Raw genomic sequence first — 14,410 nt, 5'->3', positions numbered from 1 at the left:
ATCTCAAGCCCTGCCACAAAATATCTACCTCCTCCACGCAACAAAGCAAATAAATTCCACGTCTCACGTCTGCGAAAAGAAGTTCTTCCGGAACATTCCGATATTTATTTCATTTTGGGTTAAAAGCTTCTAGAGCTCCCGATACGTGACCGCCTTCGCCGTCGCTTATAAAACGAGCAGCACTGGCTTTCACATCACATTCATTCGACGTCGTTACGAGTTCCAACGCCCGAGTCCATCTGAAATTGATGCTTAAGCCTGAATTTGAAATAGCGTGGTTGAGATTAATCAAGGACGACTTTCTGGGTTTGTTTCTGGGTATCTGGATTGGTTTTTGATGCGCTGAGATTGGTGGGGTTGTGACGGAGATGGAGGCTAACAAGAAGTGGCTATCTTATTATGGAATTCTTGGTGTTAGGACGGAATCTTCTATTGAAGAAATAAGACGGGCTTATCGCAAGCTTGCTATGGTGAGTAGCGCTGCCTCGGATTTTCGTTTTAAGGAAAAACGACTGCGTCTTGGTTGGACTTCGTTCTGCTCCCTTTTGTTCTTGATTTTTGGGTTAAATCTGAAGTATTGAGTGGGTGTGATTGTTGTTTTTGTGCAGCAATGGCATCCGGATAGATGGGCAAGGACCCCTTCTCTTCTGGGTGAAGCTAAACGAAAATTCCAGCAGATTCAAGAAGCCTATTCAGGTAATTTTCTTTCCTAATGTGCACCCCCATTGGAGGCGACCGTGGGAATTTTCTTAACCTTTTTCTTTTATTGGAGCAGTGTTGTCAGACCAGAGGAAGAGGACTCTGTACGACGCTGGATTATACGACCCTGATGAGGAAGAAGATGAGGTGGTTATTTTCGGAAACGTGCCTTTCTCTGTTTCAACTGTTGCATTTGTAATCTTTCTCAAGATAGTGATTTGTTTGGGAATTGAACTCTGTTTCAGGGCTTCTACGATTTTGTGCAAGAAATGGTGTCTCTCATGGACCAGACAAGGAGAGAGGTAGGAATCTGATATTATTTATGTCCAATTTAAACAGGGAATGAAGATTATTTTGGTTTTTGTTAATGTCTGGTTCATTTTATAACACAGGACAAAAATTATAGCATAGAGGAGCTACAGAGCATGCTTTTAGAGATGGCCAAAGGATTCGAGTCTCCTACCTGGTTCTGTGGACCGTCGATCGGAGAAGATTCCGGATGCTCAAACTCAAAGAGGAGACGATGGCAAACCAATCCAATGCCACGCAGAGGCTCACATTTGCATGCGTCTGGCCTGGAGATGTTCGGAAGCCGCGGTTATTGCAATTAGCGAAAGGAGAGAATAATGCAGAGAGGATTGAGGTGTTTGAGTGGTAACAATTTGCATTGGTTGTATGTAGACTTGTAGGGCATGGTTTCTTTGATGAACCTTTGTATGCACTCTTGTCTTCCTGTGGATACAAAATTTTAGTGATTTAGAGTTTGGGCTTAATGTTCTCTCTCTCTCTATTATGGGCCTTTACTGAGATTATGGTATTGGGTCAATGACTGGGCGTTGGCAACAACACCAATATGAGAGATGAATTTTCTGTTGCTCCTTTCTGTTTGCTGTTCATCATTATCTTGCTTTAGATCCATTGAGCTAAATCCATACAAGATGGGGCCAAAAAAAAAAAAAAAAAAATTCCATAGCAGATGGCAAAAGACACGTTGACCCAAGTGTTGATTGGGCCTCTCAAAACCTAGGCAGTACAAATTGGGCCTAGAAAATCATATTCTAGACAGCTTAAGCTTAGAATGTCTCCGCTTTCAACCCGACCACCTGGGCCACGTTGGTGCATGTGGCAGGCAAGTAGAATCAGTAGATGGCCCGCATAGAATTGATGATTATTTTAACAATAGGAAGGTTCGAAATAAAAGTAACGTTTGGTTTCAGTTTTGAAGGTGTATGATTGGGAAAGTTGACTATGAATTATTGATGAAGGGGGGTTGCTTGAAGAATGTGGGACGGTGCACCTGTAACTAATCTCTTTATCTTTGTGTGCAGATTCCATTTATATTCCCAACTTTTTGTTCCCTTTCCATCCCATCATACATTTCTTCAGCGTTAAGTCCTTTGCTTCCAAGCATTATCTGTCCCTTTTTCTTCCGATCCATGCATATATTATTCAATTAGGTTATTAATTAATTAGCATTTAATTTTATATTTTTAAATGATGGACAGGTTTTGTCGGTCTCTATTTAAGTGTTTTTTTCGACGGTGAGACTCTACGAAACTCTAATTATTGGCTAACGAGATTCTATCCAAAATTAACTTTTATTTTTTTGTGAAAAATATCCTTTCCATGCTGCGTGAAAGGAGGATTCGAGAAAACTCGATAATTAAGGTGACGGCCCTGACGGAGCATGCAAGACTGATATATGATGAGTGAAGAAAGTAGAAAAGAGCAAGGCATTGACGTCTCTTCCATGATTGGGGCCTGTGTATAGGAGAAAGATGAGCTTTTGTTATATATGACCCCTGACGTGTCTATTATATGGTGGAACCGGCCTGTAGATAATGATAAGAATTTCTTTGGGGTAATGACAATATTGATATGTGGCGCATGCTTTTTTATACTTAAATACATTTATTGGTTTGCATAATGCCAGTTTACGAATATGGAAAACGAAAATACAGGCGAATTTTGGAATACCATGCCACCTGATGGGTCCAATTCTTAGCGAATTCCGGTGCTATGCTAGAATCACGAGCACAACATGCGGAATTCGAATAAAAGAAAACAGATGACGTGAATAATATAGATATGCCTCAATAATACCTGCTCCACATACATATTAACCACATCCATCGATCTAGCTCCAATTATTATTATATCAAAATTGACCAAAGATTCCGCATGATCGAAGGTCAGAATTCTTTGATCATACAAGCCCCTTAAATGTTTCATGAACCGTTGAAAGTGGCTTAATTAGTAGTATATATATATGCATATATTGTACAAATTATTGTCATACATTAAAGGGCTTTAGAGTATGCCGTGGAGCCCACGTTTTGCTCCAACCACATGCAAATTATGCAATTCTTACCCTTCGCTTGAAGGACACGCTACATTCTATGGTCCTAGCCTGCAGGCATGGGAAAAGTCCTTAAGAACACCCACTGAAAACCCCCACTCGCCCAGACTGAAAGGCCTTTTTAAGTCTATTACATCTTCCATGCACCTAATAACGTAACAAAACCGGTCTCGCGCACCTTCTGACGATTGTCTTCGAAAGTCGCGTCATCGCTCCCGATCAAGCCCACGAAAACACTTAAAACCACAACAACATCTCGGCAATCAAATTCACAGCGGCTGGCCTCAAGATGGCTATAGCGATGCATCGTTTCAACGCCCGGTTGCTACTAAATCTGTTCATCGTGATTGCCGTTTTCACAGCGCCGGGGACAGCCGACGAGAAGTGTTCGGCGTGCGGTCAAAACGCCCCACCGCCACCATCACCGCCGCCACCATCACCGTGCCCGCCACCACCAGCTCTGCCGCCACCGTCGCCGCCGCCGCCTTCTCCCAAGAAACCGCCGTCGACCCAGTACTGCCCTCCCCCGCCATCATCATTCATATACATAACGGGCCCACCGGGGAACTTGTATCCTATAGACCAGGATTTCAGTGGTGCCACCCAGAATCCGATGATTAGGTTGCCTGTCTTGGTCGCCGGTGGATTGTTGGGTCTTCTGGCTTTGTGGTAAGATTCAGAATCAAAGGATTAGTATGCAATAAGATAAAGCTTTTATGGACAGGAGAATTTTGTACTCGTTTATAAGTATATTAATTAGTACCTCGATCATCCCTCGGTACATGTTCTAGCTATCCAAATTGTTCGTAAATCTTCAATAACAATTGTGTAAGAATTTATGCTCATTTTCCTTAATGATTTGCTCTTTAACTTTTCTCATGATTCTTCTCTATAATGAGTTGACTCGGTTCTGACTTTGATTCATGTATAATTCTATAGTTTTCTTCTTCCTTGTTCATCCCTTGCTCCTCTTTTGATTGACAGTATGTTAGAAAACAATCGATTATTCTTTTATTATTATTATTATTATTTAATTTTAGTCAGCTTTAGAAAAAAAACGGCCAAATTAGGTATATAATAAATTGATGTACAACTATATCTTGAACAAATGGATCACCCACCAGCTCACATGCCCTCCAACCTCGGCCGTCTCAATAATAAACTTCCTCGTCATATGGGCCACACGATGTGTTTGTTTGGACACGTGGCAAACGCTTATGGTGTGGTATTTGTATGTGACGTCCTAACTCCGAACGGGGCTAAGCTGGTTATTAATTAATTAGTGAAAATAAAATTATACTAGTATTTTTTAAAATAAATTTTATTTTATAGGTCCGCGATCTATATATATGAAAAATTAAGTGGATAATTGCACTAATTAAGGGAGTGTTAATTAGCTACTTTAGAGATGTATAGTAATTTTTTAATTATAAGAGTTTTGAATGCTTTTAAAGAAAATATAAAGGTATAAGAAATTTCAAAAGTGAAAAATTAATTAAGCATACATTATGAAGCCTCCCGATAAGCTGATAAGACATTTAGATTGAGGAGGAGGAGGAGGAGGAGAAAGTAACAATTAATTTAATTTTGTATGCATCGATCCTATGTTCGTTTTCATTGATATTATTTGCTTTATTTTTTTTGTTTTTTTATTTTAATTTGAAGCATCCTATGTTAGTTGTCATTTAGATATGTGAGACTATAATTAATTATCATTTACCGAGTCAATTTACACAAAAAAATCCTCAAGTAATGATTCAATTATGGACGACATCGATCTAAACGAGTGCGACATCCATAAAGTGAAATATATATGGATAATTTATGCAAGAGATACAATATTTGAACATATTTAAATCCATATATATTCTATTGTCCTATTAATTGATATTTTAACTTAATGCAAAGGCTTAATTATCTTAAAAGTACCAATCTAAATTTTAATCATCCATCATCTCTGGCCATGAAAATGAAAGAGAAACGTCCCCAAGAAGTAGCTCAATCGGCTAGGACCACGCCTAATGAAGCGGAATCACTAGTTCGAATCTCCCTCTCCCCTCTTGTGTGGACATGTCAAAAAAAAAAAATGAAAGAGAAACGAGGGGAACCTAATGATTTTTTTTTTTTTTTTTAAAAAAGAAAAAATACTATCAATATTCGCGTCCAAATTGCAGGGATAAGGATTGAGACCAATTACCTATCCAAAATGAGACATACTTGCCTAACATTTCTTGGGTTGCCGACCTTTCTACCTTGTTAAATGTTCACTTATTCTAAAAAGGTCAAGTTGACAAAAAGATGTAAGTTTAATAATTTAACAATTTTTTTCGCACGATGAATAGCTAGTAAAGCATTTTGTTGTGTGTAAAGAAATTTTTGGGAGTGCGATGCACAAAACCGAAATTTACTCGGCAAGATGGATCACAAAGACTCTACTTTGTGGGGTTGCCGTAAAATAAAAATAAAAATAAAAAAGTCCAATATAGTATGCTCTCATTCATGTGACAAAGTACCGAGGAGCACATGGGGGTTACTTCAACTTCATGGGTGTGGAACAAAAGCGAAGATCCAAACCATCTGATCTCGAAGTCAGAGCTCATTCCATTCTGATGGCGTGTCAGTGTGTCAGTGCATGAGATCAACATCGGTTTCTTCACCAAACAATAAATGGGGTCCAGCAAACTAGTGCTTTGCCATCTTACTTTTTTTACACAGCAATCAGCATGGGGTGGTAGTGGTGGTGGGATATCTCATCGCCAAGTGGGAAGTTGGGTGGCTTTGCTTGTCCTTAGCCTCTACTCAACCCACCTACCGTGTCCGCTCTATAATGCAATATGCTCTAGGAATAATTATTTATGCACCTTCCCACATTGAATCAATTATATATATATATATATATATATTTCAAATTTCAATTAATTACCCTTCACGCCAAACACATTGATAAATCCAGCCTCACAAGTCACAACAAACTACTTGATTTTTTAGATCATGATAATTGACAAGTTGCATGTATTTGTGTAACCAAATTTTGGAAATGCTTTGATTGATAGACCTCGCCAAACTGCACTTTCCATCATCCTATAGTATTCACAAGAAGTGATTGCCCTTGATATTTAAATAGTGGAAAAGGACCATTTAGCATGCCCTTCCCCCCCCCCTCCCCTTTTTTTTTTTTTTTTTAATATTATTATTTTGGTGGTGAATGAGATCATTGAGAATGTTATAATATTAATTAAATTATTATAGTTATAATGTTTTTAATTAATTTAAGTTTTTTAAATAAGTTATGGTTTAACCAAAAGTTTTAAATTCAAACTCTGTTTCTGTCATTGAATTTAAGCATTACTTTAAGCATTTAGTAGTAGTGTTTAATAGAAAAGTCTAGTATGAAGTAGAATAAAGTCATGTTGTGAGTTCAACGCCGGTGGCGGACTAACCGAAAATGCCAAAAAAACAAAAAAAAAGAAGAAGAGAAAGATATTTTACATGGATCCAATTTCAGTGCAAAGGTGTGGAAAAATTGATCAACTTCTATCTAATCTTAATTGATCTTGACTTTAGTTGCTTCAGACTTTTTTGTCATTGCCTATCCAATTTCTGTAAAAACTTCATTTTAGTTGAAGTAATCTTAATAGAACAGGTGGCAAAAACATTATTATTATTATTATTTATTTTTTTATGAAAAAAACATTGAAACTTAAAAGAAAAAGAAAAAGAAAATTGTTAAATGGCATCTTGTAGAGAGGGCATTTCCCTATGAAACTGAAATTTCATGGGAGATGAAATGGATTGATTGCGAAAGGAATTTAGTGGCCAAACATTAATTTGGGGAAAAGTAATACAATAATAGAGAGTACAACAGCCTGTGCAGTAGTAGTTGGGCAAAAGGAAAAGAATTGATGTAAAGGATTGAAAGATGCAAGAAAGTTTCATCGGAGGTTCTAACTTCTAAGTATTTGGGAAATGATGGATAAAGTGACTTTTGGAAGCAAAGAAAAAGAAAGGGAAAATGAAAATGAAAAGAAAAAGAAAAAGAAAAAGGGAAAGGGAAAGTTTTTTTTTTTTCTTTTAATTTTTTAATATATTTGGGAAACACTCTTTACTCTCTCTCTGTCCCTTCAAATGAAAGAAAAGAAAAAGGGAAATCATATATATATATATATATATATATGAATGAATTTCTTTTTTCAATGGCAAGGAAACATTTTATTGATTAGGAGAAAAGAGGTAGAACAGTGACAAGCTGAGACAGCTGTTGGAGATTGATTAGGCTAAGATGTTTTTTTTTTTGTGTAGGTGGTTGAACTTGAGAATCTTGACCAAATAATTAATTTGATCAAAAGGGAAACAAGAAAAGGGACCAAATGTTTAATGGGTAGCTATAACCACTGCGCACACTCAAGTCAAAATAATTAGGAAAGGGATTCTTTTTACACTGAAAATTGAAACAAGATAGATTACCTTTCCACCGACACAATGAAAATTTATGAGAAAAAGTCCCACCTGGAAATTAAACATTTGTACCTTTTCCAATTCAGATCTCCTTGGAAATTAACAAGAGGAGCTAGGGTTCTTTTGGAATCTGGACCCTTTCTTTTATGACAAACCAATAAGCCAACTCCACCATATAGAATTGTGTGTGCCTTCATTTAATTGGTAGTTTAGTACAATCAATCATAATCTAAGGGCTTTTTTTTTTTGTAGTTTAAATTTTTTGTGAAAAACCAAATTTTAAAAAAGAAAAAAAGAAAAAAGGGGGCTTAGCCCTATCTCTTTGTACAACCAATAAGGTGGTGCTATGTGGTAATCTTCATGACTTGGGTCAAAATCACTCAACCTCTCGCTTTCCAGCTGGGCCTTCAGTTTTTCCTTGCGGGTGGAATGGGTTTCTAGCTAGGATTTTTCCAATGTCTCTCTCTCTCTCTCTCTCAATAAGAAATTGATTGAATTAAGTTTATGTGTAGAATTTTTGGTCTAGTGCTTGACTATATATGCTTAAATTAGAGCCATGCACATGCTGACATGCATGCACACATCCAGAGAAACAAAAGCCTATCAGATAAAAAAAATCTGCGGCTTCTATATATTGAAAATTGACAGAAATATCTTCTAACTCATTTAAAATAGGGGCAAGGAATATTAAATTCTTAACGTTATTAATAATTGTTTACACTTGACACTATTTTAAATGAGTTAAAAAATACTTCATTTAGACTGCTTTGAATAAAACTTTTGTCCATTAAAAAATTAGAGACTCTGATGTGATGGGTAAGATGCCTAATTATAGTTTAAGGGAATTGTGTAGTGTTTCATTCTATGACTCATTTTGGTTTTAAACAACTTTCCCAAGATCCAAGACGTACACCAAACACACATTTCAACTAATGCAAGAGGATAATTTAAAATAATTTTTCTCTTAAAACATTTTAAGTCAAAAACAAACGGAATCTAATTTGGACCACCTTTTATGACTTCACTTCTGGCAAATTATGAGTATTCCAACTAAAGAATGAGTTGGTATACCAAATAATGCAAATCAAATAAAGTAATAAAAAAAAAGAAAAAAAAGTCTATATATAATTTATGGACCGAAACACTTTAATGTATTATTAAAGGCATTTGATGGCCTATGATTTAATTCATTTTGTCACAAAAAATAAGGTAAAAAGGCCTCTCGTTTTTCCTACACCATTTCTTTAAGAACAGAAATTTCTTCCAAACCTTCAAATTTTTATTTTTTATTTTATAAGGGCAACCCATTTAAAATAGTGTCAAGTATCTATAAACATTTAAAAAGTATATTAAATTTAGGGTAAATTAATAAATTGCTATTAATGACGTTAAAAATTTAATGTGTCTTTTAAATGTTTATAAACACTTAACGTTATTTTAAATGAATTGAAAAATATTTCCTCCAGAGTGGTATGGAGGAAATTTCAGTCGTTTTCTTTAATTATATGAGATGGATGTGCAATTATTACAACGCTATATATGTATACCTTCTACACATTATTACAATCAAAGTTTTTCTTGTAAGTTTTTTCAATATGCATGGCGTACAAAATCAAAATCTACATGTTTCTACTTGAATTTGATCATCATCACAAGATAGACTTTTCGAATTAGCTCCCTTTTCAGTCCTTTTAATCGATTGGCCCTTTTTCTTCGTTTTTCAAAATGATGACAACGACTACAAGTTTTCTAATACGTTAACCCCCGCACCCCACTCCCACTCCCCTCAAACCCACTTCTTTCTGCTCGATCCCATTGCTCTTTCTTTAATTCCCTTCCTCCTTTCACCTTAATTTCATAATTGCCATGGCTACACAAGTTTTCTCCACTACCCTTTTCCTCGCCTTAATAATATTTCTGAATATTCCCGGCTTCACAAGGCCCGACGACGCCTGCCCATATCCATGTTATCCACCGCCCACCGGCACCGGCTCCGTCACCCCGACAACTCCGACAACCACCACTACACCGCCGTCCCAGACCGTCTCGTACCCGCCTCCAGCTGGATACAACCCTTCACCGGTGGGATATTTACCATACAACCCTCCACCTGCCACAGGTACTTTATTTGCTTCCCCTCCCCCTCCTGACCCCATCTTGCCCTACTTCCCGTACTACTACAAAAAACCTCTTCATTCCACGTCCGATCAGTCTTCGGCAGCCACTCTTGGAAGATCAGCAGCCATGATTTCCCCGGCTAATCTTCTTGTTTTTGTTTATATTTTATATTTTTATGTTGCTAATTAGGGAAAATTTGATGTAATTAGTTTAAGCTATTGCATGTAATGAGAACCGTTGTACGTAGTTGATGGATTTTGAATTCGCCAATTCGGCACCGGTGTTTAGTTGCAGGATTATGAAGGAATTAATATGAATTGAGAGAAGAGGAAAGTGGCTTTTCCTTTTTTCCTTTTTTTAAATTTTTTTTTTTAATTTATTATTTATTTATTTTTTATTATTTTCTAACCACTTGATTACATCACCTGTTTTGGATGGGTGCCCGGTGCCCGGTGCGTAGTACTGGCCTGGACCACAATAGTAGGCTCGCGGAAGCTTCACGATTCGAATTCCGAGTATTCTTTCTTTCTTTCCTTTTCATCCACCATCTTTTCTTCTGTTTTATATATATATATATAAGCGGATTCTTTCCATTTTAAAATTTCTCTATTTTTTTTTTATTTAGTGTATTTTAAAAGATAATGTTGTCCAAAAATTTTAAGAAAAAAGTTCACATAACTCCCTCAAACAACTACCCAATTGACAATGTCCCTCCCAAACTTTCAATTGTGATAATGTCTCCCTCAAACTACCAAAAATTGTCAATGTTTTCGCCAATGACGAAACTACCCTTAATAAAATAAAAACAAAAAATAATAAAACTTCTAGAAAAAACCCTAAAACTAATTTTAAAAAAATCCAAAGGGTAGAAAATTAAAAAAAAAAAAAAATCCTTTTTATAAGAAAAAAATTAAAAATTTTCAATTTTTTTTGTTATAAAAATTGCATTTTTTATTTTGTTTTGTAAATTTTTTAAAATAAAAATTTCCGTTTTAAAAAAAAAATATATTCGTTTTAAAAAATATATATTCTTATAAAAAAAATTAAAAATTTAGTTTAAAAATTATTATTATTTTTTTAAAAAAAAATTGTTCTTTTGAAATTATTTTATTATTTTTTTTAATTTATAAGGGTATTTTTGTCATATTAAAAAATATATAAGGATATTTTGATCTTTTTGTTAGTCTTAGGGGGAGACATTGACAATGTTTTGATAGTTTAGGGGAAACATTGTCACAATTGAAAATTTAGGAGGGACGTCAATTGGATGGTAGTTTGAGGAAGTTATGTGGACTTTACCCAAATTTTAATGATAGTAGTGTATTAAATGCAATACCTTTCAAAATATACTAAATAATGAAATTTTGAAATAGAAATGATATATAAATTTGGGGGTGGCTTTTGGCCATTTTGGGGTAGTGGGGAGGTTTCGGCCACCCCAAATGGCGAATAGCTACACCCAATTTTTTTTTTTTTTTTGGAAAAAATATAATTTTTTTAAAAAACATTTAAAAGAATGAATTATATGACATGTGTTGATTTTTGATTGGTGCTGAAGTAGCGTTTCATTAAATTTTGGACAGAATTTTAACGGAGGTACCATCTCTATCTTTATGAAAACCACAGGTACTTCCTGTGATAAAAATAAAATCCTAAAAAAAAAAATAATAAAGAGTTTAAACCCTAGGGAGTAATAAGGTATTTAACCCTCTAAGTTAACCTAAGTAGTGTTTGGCACGTAGGAATAGTTTTCTGGCCGGATAAAAATTAGTCACGAGAATACGACCAAAATGTGTTTGGGAGTTTTGGTTGAGCGTCGTGTTGGCGGTAATCATTGTTTTAGCGGGCAGCTAGTAGGACGGAATAAGGGGACCATGGGGTTTTGATTCTCTTAAATATATATTTATATATACATAGAGTTAAAATATTTATATATTATAGTTAATTTTTTTTAAATATTATATTATATATAATATATACATAGTTAAATATAGGAAAACTTCATCTAATCCCTCTTTTTAGAACATAATTATTGGAGGATAAAAATAGTCAAAAGAATACATGATGAGAAATACTAAGCGTTCTCTAGGTCCTAAGTGGACAAAAAAAAATAGTCCCATCGATCCCTAATTTCTCTCACCCGGCTTTTAGAAAATAATATTCGCCTAGGACAAGTAGAACACTTAACATTTCTTATACACAAAAATCATATGAGTTACAATAATAATGAGTTACGTGAGATATCAGTTACTTGAAGTAGAAGAGTTTATAATGTGTAGTAGGTAATTGTTAAAGGTCTAGAGTCTTAATAAGTATATTTGTACTGTGTATGAATTGATGAGTTGCAAGTGGCTCATTATAAATCGAAGACAATTCCTCCCATTGATTTAATGGGAGTCAAAACTCAAACCCTTGTGTTCATAGAAATTTAATACCCTTGAATTTCCATCACTTTTAGAAATGTCCTTTTCAAAATTAAAAAAACTATCAATTTAATGTATCAAACTTTAAAAAAAAATTTAATTTAACTCCTCCGTTAGGATTTTCTGTTAAATCCTAACATAGATTGTTGAAATTCCTAAAATACCTTTATTTAAAAATAAATTTTAATTTTAATTTAAAGGTAATTTTGTAATTTTATAAATTGTAATAGATATAAGAGTTATTTTATCCTTTTACCGTCTGACTTAATCCAAAGCCTTAACGGGAAGGGTGAGATTGCAAAAGCAGAGGCATAACCTATTTGAGAGAGAGCCAAAAAATGTGTATAGAAAAAAAAAAAAAAAGATTTCAAATAACCGAAAAAGTTTATTTTTAATTGTTTGGAACATTTATCAATTTGTCATCACCCAAATGTTAATTGAGTGATACGCTTACACTGAAAGATATCATTAGCATGCCAAGAGGAAACGACCAAAGGCAAAGGTTAATGAAAAACAAAACAAAACAAAATAAATGACTACAACAAGACGTGAGAAAATCAAATGTGGCCAAATCCTTTGCCTCCACTTAATTCAAACATTTTCCTAAAGAAGTAATTACATAGAAATAATTTTAGAAAACAAAATTTGCATTTCACCCAAAAAAAATGTTTAATAATCCTAGGGCCAGCCTAAAAGAGTTTAACGAGGCATACTAGAAAAAAGTTCCCCACCCTGAGTTTGGCCCGAGTTGGAGGATATGCAACTGAGTTAGCTCAGAGTTAATTGTATCTCCACCTACATATTTGTATTATCTAAGCCTAGCTCAATTCTCATGGAAATAGGAGTAATTTGTAATGTAAAATATCATCAATGAATAAGAGCATAATGTGTCCTCAAGGGATAGCTCAATCGGCTGGAGACCACGCTTTATGAAGCGAAGGTCACTAGTTCGAATCTCCTATCCCCCTCTTGTGTGGACATGTCAAAAAAAAAAAAAAAAAAAAAAAAATAAGAGCATAATGTAGCTCTATATGATTCTTTCTTAGTGGTGAATGCATGTGTCTAACACCGAACCACTAAAAAATTTCGTGTCACTATTTTCTCTCTTTCTTCCGCTTTTTCTATTTAATTACAATACATTATGAATTTCTTCAGCCTAATAATCATAATATGCATAAATAAGAAGTCTTTAATCTTACCTTTGCCAACCTTTATCAAACCATAATAATTCAACATAAATTCCATAAAAGAATGAGAAACAAGACGGGGAATGACTACAAATTGAAGATTTCACACCCATTCAACTGGACACAACGACCGTAATAGTTTGTGAACTTTTCGTACTATGGCGTATTTTCACCCTTTTCTGGAATGCATGTAAATTAAAAAAAGAACCTCATACGGTTCAAATGTCCATAGAAAATTGCTCAAATGTCCGTATAGCAACTTCATTAGGCGTTATGTACCAAAAAAAAGAAAAAGCCTCCTTTAGGCATTAACTTGAAGACCACGAATTTGGGTAGTTGGGTGTCAGTAATGGCCTCTTTGACTTAAAAGCCTATGGCACCCAAGGAAAATGACTAGAATTTGTACATCCCTCCTCACCGGTTCTGGCAGATAATTGATCGAAAGTGGTCAGATAATAAATTAGTCGCTTTGAATTTGCAAGACTATGTACCAATATTCACCTTTAGTGGGTGAAACAATGCAAGCAACCCGAATTTCCTAAAACAATCTCAACTTAATGGTAGCTGTAAGATTCCAAATGTGTCCTCCTTTCTATGACTTCTCTCAGCAATCTACATTACAAGGAAGCTGGTTGTAGACATTTTGTGTTAAAATAGAAATTAAAAAGAGACTACCAGAAGGCTAGAAAAAGATCATCATCGTCAGGGTCTGATCATCATTATCTTTCATTTTCAAATATAGCCAAATTAGCAAAAAGTTAAATACGTGAAGAATCGATTTTGGATTATTAAATGAAACCATTTCATTATCCTATTCTTATTGGCAAACTAGCAGTACCACTAGTTTTAGGGAGACACTTGGCGTTCTAGTTTATTGTTTACAACTACCATGATAGGAAAGATGTTTGGTTAAATTAGTTTATCTTCAATAGATGTATAATTAGATTTCCAATGAAAATAGTAAGTGATTCTTTCACTTTTTCCTATTCTAAGAAACGGGCAGAATTATAACCTTAATCAGTTCTGCAGACCCACATAAAGGCTCCCATGTTCGTGATTCTTGGCGATGATGATATCTGAAGATGAATTTTTAGGTTTAAGGCAGTTAACATGAACTGGAAACTATATAAATTCTATTCCAAGATGCTAGATACAAATCTTACACAAAA

At 34.8% G+C, this 14,410-nt stretch overlaps 3 protein-coding genes across 3 annotated transcripts; all 3 read left to right on the top strand.

The window, feature by feature from the left end:
- Positions 1–95: 95 nt before the first annotated feature.
- Positions 96–1,486, top strand: LOC132179194 (uncharacterized). The gene is made up of 5 exons (XM_059591859.1): positions 96–470; positions 609–696; positions 776–846; positions 945–1,001; positions 1,092–1,486. The coding sequence occupies exons 1-5, from the start codon at positions 369–371 to the stop codon at positions 1,308–1,310; spliced, it is 537 nt and encodes a 178-aa protein (XP_059447842.1). The 5' UTR covers positions 96–368; the 3' UTR covers positions 1,311–1,486.
- A 1,565-nt stretch (positions 1,487–3,051) lies between these two features.
- LOC132179166 (vegetative cell wall protein gp1-like) lies at positions 3,052–3,937 on the top strand. The gene has a single exon (XM_059591818.1). The coding sequence runs from the start codon at positions 3,348–3,350 to the stop codon at positions 3,729–3,731; it is 384 nt and encodes a 127-aa protein (XP_059447801.1). The 5' UTR covers positions 3,052–3,347; the 3' UTR covers positions 3,732–3,937.
- A 5,167-nt stretch (positions 3,938–9,104) lies between these two features.
- On the top strand, positions 9,105–9,993 carry LOC132179258 (classical arabinogalactan protein 9-like). The gene has a single exon (XM_059591939.1). It carries the CDS (start codon positions 9,380–9,382, stop codon positions 9,818–9,820), a length of 441 nt encoding a protein of 146 aa, XP_059447922.1. The 5' UTR covers positions 9,105–9,379; the 3' UTR covers positions 9,821–9,993.
- The last annotated feature ends 4,417 nt before the right edge of the window (positions 9,994–14,410 follow it).

The sequence above is a fragment of the Corylus avellana genome, chromosome ca4 (assembly GCF_901000735.1).
Source record: "Corylus avellana chromosome ca4, CavTom2PMs-1.0".
NCBI lineage: Eukaryota > Viridiplantae > Streptophyta > Magnoliopsida > Fagales > Betulaceae > Corylus > Corylus avellana.
Note: the sequence above shows the minus strand (reverse complement) of the source record. Positions and strands in the feature narration are given on the sequence as shown.

What these genes read in the sequence shown, in the direction of transcription:
- LOC132179194 (XM_059591859.1), top strand. Translation starts at nt 369, where the DNA reads ATGGAGGCTAACAAGAAGTGGCTATCTTATTATGGAATTCTTGGTGTT. An exon ending in CTTATCGCAAGCTTGCTATG is followed by an intron (nt 471 to 608) that starts GTGAGTAGCGCT and finishes GTTTTTGTGCAG; the next exon opens with CAATGGCATCCGGATAGATG. An exon ending in TGGACCAGACAAGGAGAGAG is followed by an intron (nt 1,002 to 1,091) that starts GTAGGAATCTGA and finishes TTTATAACACAG; the next exon opens with GACAAAAATTATAGCATAGA.
- LOC132179166 (XM_059591818.1), top strand. Translation starts at nt 3,348, where the DNA reads ATGGCTATAGCGATGCATCGTTTCAACGCCCGGTTGCTACTAAATCTG.
- LOC132179258 (XM_059591939.1), top strand. Translation starts at nt 9,380, where the DNA reads ATGGCTACACAAGTTTTCTCCACTACCCTTTTCCTCGCCTTAATAATA.